At 40.5% G+C, this 13,594-nt stretch overlaps 1 protein-coding gene across 1 annotated transcript in view; it reads left to right on the forward strand.

Moving 5' to 3' along the window:
- Positions 1–13,594, forward strand: part of LOC111866038 (mucin-19) — a 519,428-nt gene that overhangs the window by 463,573 nt on the left and 42,261 nt on the right. The window contains exon 14 of the mRNA XM_023854546.2: positions 12,696–12,890. Coding sequence (XP_023710314.2) covers positions 12,696–12,890 — 195 coding nt within the window. The remainder of the gene's footprint in view (positions 1–12,695; positions 12,891–13,594) is intronic.

Below are 13,594 nucleotides of genomic sequence, written 5' to 3' on the forward strand. Positions count from 1 at the left end.
CTTTGTTTTGGGAGAGTACTTAGAAACACTCCAGCCAGTGTTTGATCCTGCTCTCTGATCAATGAAGCATATTCTAGGTAATTTGTGCGAATAAACGTTTTCATGGAAAAGCAACCTTCCTTCATATTGGTATATGTTGTAGGAACGAAGTGAAATTTCATTAATGAAACCAAAGTTGGTCTATCATATCTGATTGTTCAATATACTGAGTTCTAGTAGCGGCTGTGGACAGACAGACCAATATCGGACTGTCTCTACACAAGTGGCTCTCTATTACTGCCATGTCGTACTTCTGGACTTCAGGGGTACCCAGCAAAACGGGCCTTATGCATTTTATTGTATTGACCCCTTGATCTAGACAGACATTCTCCTTACTGATGGTCCTGTTTATAGAGTTCGTTCCGTTCAATTCCCATGTCAACACCACCACTGAACGGCCTAGGAAAACTGAAATCTTCTGTATATTCTCCTTATTTCTCCGTTCTTGGTTTATTTAACAACTGATTAATAATCCCGTAGGTAGTAATAAAACTGAACGGTATGGAAAGTGAATGATGAATTGATGAGGATATGGAACAAGGAGTAGTAAGAATATTATTATTATTATTATTATTATTTAAACTGCAACGAGGTTTTTACCGGTGGCAGTGGTACTACAATAAGACACAACACATAAATAATACACATCACACAAAATAACACACCACACTCAAACAAAACAGCACACAAACAATGAAGGACACGCTACACATAATTAATAAAATGCAAATACAATTATAACTACAACAAATAAATTAAGACTACAATTATATAAATTAATCAAGGTACTATCCTAGGATTTTAAAGTTGGACCGCATAAATCCAAAAAAATAACAGTCAGAAAAATGTAGGCCATATTTTGACATCAGGAATTGTAAATGGACAAACGAGATTTTGAATGAAGTGTTATATCTTGTGATATATGACTCAGTGTAGTTTGGTAGAAGGTTTCCGACGGTTCAGAGAAACGTACTATCTATTTTAAGGGTCGAAGAGTAAGCCAAGCAAGAAATTATCATGAAGCACACAACAAGTAGTGAATTCTTCCAGAACATCTGTAAAATTCTACCAGACTACATGGCAGCACACCCTATAAGATAGTACTCTTCTCTGCAACAGCCATGGGAACCTCAGACCGAAAAATGCTGTGAATAATCAAATTATGACGTATGTTATAGAACGATGAAAAGATATCAGGAATAAGAGATATCACATATTTGTTACATTACACACAAGTAAAGGCCTATCTGCAATACATTCACTTTAAGAAGCTCGAGTAATCTGCAAAAAAACAAAACAAACTCTGTGGCCTGTATTCCGCAAGCGAACTATACCGACCGAGCGACCGCCGCTTGTCGACGAAATTAGTGGCAACTTTAGCGGATAGAGGGTGTCGCGTAGTCAGAGCAACGGATCCCCACGGCCGTTGATTTTGGTTTTCTAGACCGGAGTTGCTATATCCTTGAAATAGTTCCTCAATTATCCTCACGAGGCTGAGTTGACCCCATTCCAGACCCACTACTTCTCAGAAAATGTGGTAGCGTCGGGAATGGAACTCGGGTCCTCTGGATCTGTAGCCAGGAACTCTGACCACTAGACGGTCCGAGTAATATGCAGACTTACTAATTCAACATTTACTGGGAATGAAGTTACGTAGAGTGCAGTTCTCACATCTGTCAAAAAAGAAATGAGATAGATATCCCAATCAAGAATTGCGAGAATAACTATATTCCTTATGTACGAGTATAAATGACAGAGGCATTGCTACATGGGAGACTTACAATTCATGGATATGCAGTCTTTACACTTTACTGCATAAGACGAGTATGGAATTGAATGACTTGTTGGTTTAAAATGAAATTGAATTCGAGACACAACATTTACACGTAAGTTGCACGTAATTACGTGTATACTGGGTTGAAGTCTGTCTGTTGCCTGATGTACATTTCATATTCAGGACAATTCCGGATTCGGCTCTGCTCAAATCTTCGCTTAAATGGTTGTCATTTTAGTGACAGATCCTTTTCACTGAATACTGAACTTGTATGCTAACCACTAAACACCAGAACTTCCGCACCTGAGCTGTATTGCAGGCCATTGCCACTAATGTCATCAATAAAACCAATAAAAATAGGTACTACAAAGTGTAGCAATAGAATTTCCGGAATAATGCTGCACATTAGGTGGTGCTGAAACGAACTGCTGCCAACTAAGTGTAGTTCTACCTCTTACCAACAGATAGCAAGGATTAACAAGTCCGCCCACTGGGAGTTCATGAGTAGCAGTTCAGTGACTGTTGTATTTTAACTGCTGTCATCCAGACTTATCAAGAAGCAATTTTCTTCACTGCATTGTAACTGGATATGAAACACTGGTATTCCAATATGATCATGAGATGAAACGTCAGGAGTATGCAATGAACCTCAAAGTTATCAGCAAGGCCCAAAAATTTCGTTTAAGAAAGTTCAAGATCAAAACCATGCTTATCATATTTTTGATAAACAGGATGTGAACCTTGAAGAATGTGTGCATGCAGGCCAGAGGGTCCGTTGTGCTTTTTACGTTGAGGTTATCAGGAAGCCGTTGAAGGGGGGGGGGCACAATTTCGAGAATAGGGCAGTTGGTTCTTTTTGGACGACAATGACCCTTCACATTCAGCACTGGTAGTGAAGATATTTAGCCACACACGGTGTTGTGGAGATAAGCCCGCCACCCCGTTCTCCCGATCTCGCACCAGAAAATGTATTCTCTTTCCTAAGTTTAAAACTGCACTCAAAGGGAAAATGTTTCGAGAAGGTGAATGTATTAGGAAAAGAGTGACGACCCAACTGAACGCTGTTCCTCTGGAGGATTTGCTGATTATTTTCACTAACTTTTTAAACGAAACAGAAGTGTATTCAAGTAGGTGGAGATTTATTCGAATATACTCGTAAATAAAACAACTTTTGATTTCCTTGCATTTTTTATTTATTTTCCCATCGTAATAAGAACACCGTTCCAGGAATTTTATTGCCACACCTCGTATGTTAGTGTGACAATCATCAAGCAAGAAAGTACGGACAACTTTAGAAACGTCGTCTATATATATACACTTGGTATAGTCATTAAGTTCGTGGAATGTGGTTTTATCGCATCATATTGCAAGGGAACCAACCCCAGTCACAATAAAGATAGATCAAAAACAACTGGAGAATGTGAAATGTTTTAAATATTTGGGTAGCTTGTTAACAGATGATGGAAGGTGTACTAGTGAAATTAAACCCAGGATTGTCATGGCAAAAGCTACATTTAGCAAGAAGTAGAATCTTTTTACCAGCAAATTGGACTTAAATTTGAAAAAGAAACTAGTGAAATGCTATATTTGGAGCATCGCTTTGTATGGGGCTGAAACTTGGACACTCAGAATCACCTGGAAAGCTTCGAAATGTGGTGTTGGAGAAGGATGGAGAAGATCAGTTGGACTGATTATGTGAGAAATGAAGAAGTGTTATTTAGAGTCAGTGAGCAGAGGAATATCCTACACGAAATAAGAAAACGGAAGGCTAATTGGATTGGTCATATCTTACGCGGTAACTGCCTTCTAAAAGAAGTTATTGAAGGAAAGATAGAGGGACGGATAGAAGTGACCAGAAGACGAGGAAGAAGACGTAAGAAGATGCTGGATGACCTTGGGGACAGAAGAGGATATTTTCATTTGAAGGAGAAAGCTCTAGATCCCATCAAGTGGATGAATTGTTTTGGAGAGACTGTGGACCTGTCGTCTTGACAGATTACAGATGAATGAATGAATTACAAGGGATTCACATACACTTAAGCAGATCCACATCGGCCCTCAAAATACACGTAGTTGCTGTTGGCCGCTATGCAAGTCTGCCAACGTTGATATACCTGTTGAAAACATTGCTGAAACATATTGGTAGTAAATTCCCGTACGACGCTTTGCTACCATTCCACGAACTTATTGACTGGTAGTATATATATATACAGGGTGTTTCACGACTTTAGGGCGTAACTGCAGGATGTGATTTCCTAGGTCTTTGTGATCAAAAAAGTTAATATAAACATGTGTCCGATTTTGGACATTTACGGAGTTATGACCGTTTTAATCTCAGAATAGAAGGTAACGATTACTGACAATAAACGGAACAAAATAATAAACCAGCATAATACATGATACCTTTAAAGTATGAATGTAAAGTTAACTTCGTGAAATTACCTTTAATTTGAATTGATTGGTGCTTAAAGCTGATTTTCGAAAATGCCACCGCCGGCCGCAACACAGGCTGCCGCTCGGTTGTGAACCGCGCGGGTAGCACGTAGCAGCTTCAGCTGGCCGTTTCTTATGTGGTCAGCGGCGTCCAGAATGCGACCGAGCAAAGCATCTCGCGTTGCCACCTTCACATTGTAAACCAGTTCTTTCATCCATCCCCACACACAATAATCCAGTGGGCTTAAGTCTGGAGACCTGGCTGGTAATTCTTCGCATACTCTTACGTGGACTGCGGTGTACCATACGAACAATGCCTTCTTCATTGATGCCTTCATTAACACCACGCTCGGCTGCATACGAACGCCGGGAAGTCTACCGGTATCTCGCAATGCCTGGTAAACTCCAGTAAACACTCTCCGGTTCGGTATTCTACGATTCGGAAACCGTTGCTGATATTCAGCTACGGCAAGAACTGAGTTACCGTCACTAAACCCGCCCACATAAATCATACCTGCATACTTCTCAAATGAAAATGTAAATGGCATCGTGAACGTAACAGACGCACCGAGATGAGAACTGTTCTGAACACCAGTAGCCGCCACACTAGCCGTGGCCGGACATACCAACCCATCACGCCTTAGGTACCTCTCAAGTGTCGAGATAACGAGAACGCTCTGTCTGTAGCTGGCTAAAAATAGCGACCCACCAGCTGTTAGACGCGGTTCACACGAGGGCGTGTACGAGAATGAAGAAACGGTTATAACTCCGTAACCGTCCAAAATCGGACACATGTTTATATGAACTTTTTGATCACAAAGACCTAGGAAATCACCTCCTGCAGTTATGCCTTAAAGTCGTGAAACACCCTGTATATATGTATATATACACGTATATGCAATAAACTTCCGTAATAATGAAATCCTTAGAGAATCGTCATAATCCACATGTCTATGTGTAATATTTAAACTTCCGCCAGTCCATCTGTCCATCCTGTCTCCCCTAAACAGCGCATAATACCAAAGATGGTGGAGAAACAGTCACGAGGAAAAAAATCAATGTTTATTCTTCTGTTTCTAAGGCTATGCACGGAGATGCCCAAGAAGTTACCCTGGTTCTCTCAAACGGTGCATCGTAGACAGAACATTGAAAATAAATAACATCATTCTTTTTTCCAGTAAAATGGTACAGATTCTTTAAATAACTAATGAGCTAGGGCACACATTTTCAAATGTTACTCATATTATGAATAATTTTACTTTTATTCTATGTAGGAAAATCCCATTCTACATGGAGTACGGGACATAAAGGTAAAGCTATCCCTGTAACAGACCTTGGAGGCCCAGAGGGTTGTGAGATATCGAGGCTCCCACGTTTTCTCTAGAGTGTTGGCTCACAGATGGCGGTAAGTTTGTCAGCCTTACGCGCCGGCCGCCATTTACCACCAAGGAAGTTTCTTGGTACTCATTTCTCTTAGAGGCTGAGTCGACCCTAGGGTCATAGTGCTCCTGGAAGGATTAGGTCAATTGAAAAATTCCACCTCATTACGACTCGAACCCGCGACTTTTCGGCTTGTAGCATAGTGCCTCAACCAAATATTTTTTTAATTACTGGGATGATGTGGTGAAATTAATTAAGTTTACGGCAGATTATCGCACGATGTGACTTCATTGACATTTGTATTAAAGTAAATTGTATACCAGTAGTAATAAATAATATACCACAATTTCATGTAAAATTCCAAATATGTTAGGCCGTTTTAGTACAGCAGTTCTTTATACGGCATGCGCCACAAAAATTATGCTTTCAAATTATCTTGTGTGTAAGCCCGAAAACCTATACGCGTTAAATTAAAGTAACCATTAGAGACAAACTTGTTATGACATTACAAAGCGGATTTATCTGCACGGACACGCTAGTGTGTACAGTAAAGTTTGACACTTTTCTGGTATTTGTGACCCCTGCGCAATTATAAGACTGCTTGCTCACCCTCCAGGTCCCCTTCAGCAGTCTCTTCGCAATATGGCTTCAGATGCATACTGCTTCCTGTAACATTTCTCCAATTCGCTACCAGGAAACATTCGAAGAGCTTTATTATTGATATTTCAGACTGTTGATTCCGTGAACCTTTGCCTGATGAGTTATTATTGCCCCCCGATGTAAATTATGCATAAGTTATCATTGTTCCTTTTGTATGATGTTATCCACTCGGTCATCTTAGAGACTTAAATTCAGTGGGAACGCACTAATAAGGTTTTTAAACGCCTGGTCTGTCCTACTTCCTGCTCACTGTTTACCATTTCTATGAGTTGGTTTGGTTAAGTCACTTTATAACTAAGGTTCTATATTAAGGGTAAAAAGGTAAAGCTATCCCTGTAACAGGCCGTGAAGCCCCAAAGGGTTGTGAGACATCGAGGTTCCCATTTCTCTAGACAATCGGCTCGCAGATGACGGTAAGGTTATCAGCCTTATGCGCCGGCCGCTTTATGCCCCCAGGAAGATTTTTGGTACTCATTTCTGTTAGAGGCTGAATCGACCCCAGGGTCATAGTGCGGCTAGAAGGAAGAGGTCAATTGAAAACATCCACACCATCGGGACTCGAACCCCCGGCCTTCCGGCTTCTAGCATAGTGCCTCAACCAACTACGCTACCTCGTGCAAGGGTTCTATATTAGCAAAATAAAGCCCGAACACCACGCCATGTAGTCGTGAGGTGTTATGAAATCTACATTCCTTACATATTTAGTGCATTCGCAACAAATATCTTAAAACTATCCCTGTTAATTAGCTCCGTCATGTCGGTTCGTCTGCTCACATGCAACAAGTGTAGAACCACTGACCGGATGTACACGAAGTCAGATATTTGAAGATTTTATAGCCTTTGTCGTCACAGCCCAATACGGGTTGAAATAGACAGAAATAATGGGCACTTTGCACGCAGATCTAACTTGTGTTCCTATGGCCGCGCCATAGCTTAAACGGTTAATCGCTGGCTTCCCACTGCGGGGACCTGGGTTCGAGCCCTGACCTGTTCAAGTGGGCTTTGTGGTGGACAAAGTGGCGCTGGGGCAGATTTTCTCCGAGTACTTCAGTTTCCCTTTCCAATCTTCATTCCATCAAATTCTCCATCATCATAATTACCCGGGGCAGGTAAAATGGGCCAATCAATGGCCGACGTGCCGAGTGAACCGAGCTGGACTCCACCCCCCCCCCTCACTATTTGAATTAAAAAAAATACTTTCGTTTCTATGTCCGTCTTATATGTGACTCGGTAAAGGTTTATCGAAGAGGTAAGTGTTCGGAACAGCCGTTTCAGAGAAGACTGAAATTCGCATTTTATGTTCAACATTCTTTTTCGCGAAGTATTACTGTTTTCGAAGTAATTATGCCTAAACAGCTTGATCCTTTGTACTCATAAATCAACTTATGAGTCTAGAAGCAATGAACTGATTTAGGTTGAAATTTCATTGGAGTACTCACACGATGAGCGAGCGATATGCTTATTTCTTTTTTAACTCTGTAGCCTCAGAACTTGTGGTTATTAGACAGATGCTCCGTCCAATTACATTTGCCTCCCTTCTAAAGTGATTACAGTCTGGTGTTTTTCTGTCGGAGAATGCATTTAAAGTTTGTTTTACACGTATTTTCTGGCGAGACATGCTCGCTCTGCTTTCCGGTATCACACTCACTTAGCCTATGCGAATTGCGATTACACTTTATATTAACAATATAACATTAAATATTGTCAGGTTAATCTCATTCTCAAATTTGGATCTATACATCCACTCCCCCAAGGCCTTCATGTCGTGATGATTAATTAGTTGAGCACAGCGACAACTTTACCTTTTTAATCTTATTTTCATTTATATCGGTTTATATGAACGAGCCGGAATAGCTCAGTCGGTATAGCGACTGGCTACAGACTGGACGACCGATGGGTAGGAGTTCGAGTCCCCGTAGTGTCACGAATTTTCTGTTCTCCACGTCGTCCAGACCGGCTCTGGGGTTCACCCAACCTCCTATCCAATGGGTACCGGAGGATTTTCCTCCCGGGGTTAAAGCGACCGGGGTGCGAAGCTGAACACTCAGTTCCAACTAGTGCCGAGGTCAAGAAAATGTGGATCGATACATCCACTCCCCCATACGTCTTCACGGCTAAGTGCTTAATTAGTTAGGAACAGGGACAATTTTATCTTTACCTTCGTCTATTTATATGAAGCTTAAATAAAAGGTTGTCGGTTTCTGTGGAAACAGCTAATTGAAACATAATATAAAATATTGTTGCCGTTGAGAATTACAGGATCTAAATCATGCTCTTCTCGATAAGTTTATGTTAGACGAATTTCAAAGAAAAATAATTTCTGTCCATGTGCAGCACAGTAACTGCATTACAGTTAGCTTTACTTTATTGCACATATTTGCACTTAATTACCATCAAGGCCAATGCAAAACTGCAAATAGCGCATTTGGGGAATGTCAGTGCACGCTCCTTTTCGCTCTTGTAATACGCAGCAAAGCAGTATAACACGCCCGCAATATTTTCAAAGTCCATAAACTTAGATTTTATTATTTAGATTATGGTAAAGCTGAAGAAAGGTAGAGGCCTTGCGATGAGCTGATCACCCGCCCAAGGAGCCCTACCAAATGTGTAAGATCTAGAAAAACCGAAGTGAACGGAGAAGTTCATGGAGGTAGGCCTAGGCCCACTGGGGCTGTAGTGCCAAGGAAAAAATAAAAGTTGAAGAAAGCACTAGCTCTGAACATTTATCAGCTCACTCGATACAAAATGGTGCTGTCTTCTGCTTTCATCTGATCAACCAGCTCTCCAAAGGCCGTACTGGAAGCGCCACCTGCTTTTTTATTAGTTCATATCGTTTTAACTGCAATTTGTGTCATACTAATTATATATTGCTCTTGCTTAAAATGGTTACATTTTCTCCTTGTCGTTGCACGCACGCAGTACACTTGTACGCAGCAGACACACTTCCTCCTCCTCCTTCAATTTTGCGCGCCCCGCTCCCAGGGGGAGGGATGGTAAGGAGCTGATACAGTGCCCCACCCACGGCTGCGATGGCATGGGTCATGTCTCAGGAAACTACGCTACCCACAGAAGGCAAGCCACTTTGCAGTACTCACTACCTTGACATGATGGTGGTCAGACCCGTGTCCAGTAGCTTGGCTTGATCAGTGTGTTTCGGTTAGATTGTCCGTACAGCCCCTCGATTTTATTTCTATTGCATATGAATTCGTTAAATGTGTTATCTAATCATTTGACTTTTACTTTTAAATAATGCCCGCCATTTTATTTTATTTCCATGAAAGGAAATGTGTCCACTTTATTTTAGAAATCTCCTTGCCCCATTTCCAGTCGCCCGTATAATGCACGGATTAGTAGATCGTTGGCTTTTATGAATTGATTTTCATCTGATAGTTGAATCGTGTTGAACCTCCAGTCTTACTGGCAATTTGAAGCTCAGTGTTCGATCCTGTTTTATGTTCTCGATTTGTTTTATTGATTAGCATTAATTACTTCCAGTCCCAGAGCGCACTATACGGAAGGGAACGCATTCTTGTAGATTATATTTGGTTTAAATTCCACCATTTCAAAATTGCTTACTTTCAGCCAGAAGTGGGCAGCGTTTGTCTTGGGAATTGAAACTATGATTTCCCTTTATTACATGACAAGTTGACCATGTCTGAGCAGTGGATGTTATGAGGCAAATCAAATTCACTGGGGTCAGGTCCTTGCCTTCTCTTGCAACGAGTGCCAGTTTGTGTGTCCTCATACTTGCCTGGCTGTTGTGTACTCGATGTGCTTGCCCGTCGATGTCGTGTTCGTGGATGTCAACTTGCTATTTCCAGTGCCAATTGCTTCTGTCTATTGAGGACTCCGCAGGAAACATTAATGCAGTAAGTGATAACGACACTCTGAAATTTCCCTTTGTTTCTGCTGTTCTTTAAAAATCTTACAGTCATTTCTGGAAAACCTCTTTATTTTCAGTGTTTTATAATTACAGAATATGTGTTTGTACCTCTTTAAAACTTCTCAGAAAGTACGTAGACCTGTATGTCGCAGCATATCATTTACAGCAACATATGTTAACAATTCTGTACTTCCTTACAGAATTACTTTCAAATTTCAATGAGTAAATAGTAAAAGATGCGGGTCTTGATTAGAGAAACGTTATAAAATAGATGCCTGGCTGGCCCAAATCTAGTATTCCCAGCAATGCAGATAATGATACTCTAGTTTCGTGCGTGACGATACTGCACTAAGTAGTCGGAGAGTGCAGTCATGGAGTTGACCTCAGTAGAACGCATTTGGCACATCTGCATGTGAATGCTCTTACAGTTTCGTTGTGTCTGAATAGAACGAGCATGTATTTAACGCAAATTGTATATTAGGTCAGATGCAGACAGAATTCAACTACAGATAATAGAAATTAACTTCCAGCCGCCATGACTCTTCATTGCAAATTAAAACTATCAGCTTTACTTTCTATCCAATGACCCGTATGATGTTTAGAAGTACCAGAGGATCCTAGCTAATCCGACTAGTCATTCTATGCCCACCTTTAATTCATACTCTTAGTCAATACAGCATAAATATTTGAATTTATTAGACAAGCATGTTGTTAACGGAAATAGGCCTGTCTGGATGGGGGATGGATATAAATGGTTTTTAAAATGCGTTCTACACTCGCTAGCAACTGTGAACATAGTACAATTGAAATGTGTCTTACAATATAAAAATGGCGGTGGTCGTGAAGTATGACATATAAAGGTATCCATAATTTATTTCGGTGCTTTATTACCATATACAGGTTTCAGTTAGGAAATTTCTACATAGTTTGTGACCCAGTCTGCATCTAACTTATGTTACACTTCCAGTAGACTGTGATAACGAGAGCATGGCCCCTTCTTGTGGAAATGTCTGTATAGTGTCTTGAATTTATACATCCAGTATGTTGTAGCTGTTCCTATCCTTTGATTATATCGGTTCCCATAAGTTTATAAATGTAATTCTTATTTCAGTGACTTTCCATGTAAATACTGTAGTTTATTATGTTGAATCAATCGGTAATACTCCAAGTGTCAACATCGGCTGCTGTAGTGTTTGAAGTCAATGATAAAATAACAAGCAGAGTTAGGTATTCGGTAAGCAGAGATAACAAAATTTGCCAAATTTGTGTCACAGAGAAATGGATAAGCTGTCAATTTTTAAACGTAAGGTACTGTTCCGTGAAAATTGGTTTTACGTAAATCCCAATTTTCTTCTGTAATGATCAGCTGTAATGATACATGCATTCTACATATTTCTATACATCGCTATATTTTTTCTTTACCTACGGTACCCAGTCCGATTTAAGAGGAAAGAGGTATCACATCTCCGTTTGTTATGATTTACCAAAGAGCGTATTTTCATTCAGCTAATGCACAAAATATGCCAGTTGTTTGCCTTTTATACAACAGAACCTTCAGGAATTGAACTCTACAAATAAATGAAAGTGCTCTAATAAACAAAACTCTCTTCTCGCTCCATTTTGTTGCAGGTTAAGAAAACGGAGCGTATTAATTTAAATTGTATGAGATGTTTGACTCTTACATTTATTCCAGATTTAAACTTATTTATCCTCCTAATTGCATTGCATTAACAGAAACAATACTGGAACTATATTAACTTACTTATCGTAGTCCAATATGTATACTTTAGTTTGTAATACGTATTGTTAATTCATTTCGGTTGTTATACTCGAAACTGTAAGAAACGAAGGAAAATATTAGCCCAATAACATACTGAAAATTGGTTTCCTTCGATCAGGTTTAAATTCACATTACATGTTGTGATGTTTTGAAGTTGTAATTTGTCCTACCGACCACATGAGGGATTGCAGCTGAAATACAAAGAAAATATAAATGAGATGAAATATGCAATCACCTGTTGGTTTGAGACAAATTCAGCACGGTGGCTCAACAATGATTCTGCTTTTGAAAGGTCATAGTCCTTTGTCCTTACTGTTGTGAGTGCGATTACATTTATTTTCCCGAGTTACTCCATGGGAAAACGACAATTTATACCGTTTATATAGCAGAACCTCTTCCATTCTAATGTTAGCTTATATCTACTGAATATCAACTAGTCTCATCTAGAAAGAGTTCAAGTTCAGTTAATTTCATGAAAATAGTTTGTCTAAGAGACCTAGTACGGACGGCCTAATCCTCATGGACTGTAACGTGTTTGGTTTAATGAAGTATGAATGAGGGTCATCATTATACAGTTGGAGGGCGTACCGTCGATCGTGTAAAAAGCTGCAGGAGCCGTCTCTTCATAAAATAAAGCATGTCTACCAGACCAGATCTCAGCATGAAGAACACCCATTCACCTACCGTTTTCTGTACTGAGCGAGCCCATGACGCATGCTGATCCTGTCCGTTTGCAATATTCGCAGTCTGTCCGGGTGTCCGCGTGCTGACCGCACACAGATCCAGGCACACTCGCAGGAACTTAAGTGTCCGACGCCCGGATGTGATGGCTCGGGCCACGTCACTGGCAACTATTCGTCCCACCGCAGTTTGTCCGGCTGCCCTAGGGCCAACAAACCCAAGAGCAAACCCAGAGACGGGCAGGACTCCGAACCTCTCAGGTAAGTTGCTCCCTGTAATGTCGAATGATCGCTCGCCTTCAGACGCCATATCAGTACACAAATGATTTTTCATGTATGAGTTGTAACGATGTTATATTAATGTTATTATTCATAGTACATGTACATAAAAATATTTACAAATGAGATACGTTCCATACTGTCACAATTTAAAGGGGGGGGGGGTGCGTTACTTATAAACGGGCTTTGGATTGGATGTTTGGATTTATTGACACCTTATACATTTACACAACACGGAACTACAGGCACTACAGCGCTGTCGCTGATCTGCACACTTTACAGTTCACCGCTGCACACGTACTAGGGTTCTCAGTCTTCAATAGTCTATCCTGTCAACGATTTACAGCAGTTTCACTGTCACTTCAAATTAAACATGAAATCTTCTTTCCACACCCTACTTCCTTTCTTGCCATTATTCTGTGACTGTCAGTTCTGAAGGCTAGACTCACTTCTTATCCTGGCAGGCTGGCTACTCGAAACTCGACCAACTCTTCTCGACCGAATTCTTCTTTATAACAACTTTGCACGGATCAAGCAGAAAACACAGACTATCTATTGTTGGAAAGTCGTGTTTACAGCTCCGTTGCCTAGCAACGGAAGTTATTCGATTATTGCTTGCGTATTTGTTACCGCGGAATTTGTTTACTGAGCAGTTGCCTAACAATGGGCGTCTCCGCTGATTTCAC

This window comes from Cryptotermes secundus, unplaced genomic scaffold, assembly GCF_002891405.2.
Source record: "Cryptotermes secundus unplaced genomic scaffold, Csec_1.0 scaffold258, whole genome shotgun sequence".
Classification (NCBI taxonomy): domain Eukaryota; kingdom Metazoa; phylum Arthropoda; class Insecta; order Blattodea; family Kalotermitidae; genus Cryptotermes; species Cryptotermes secundus.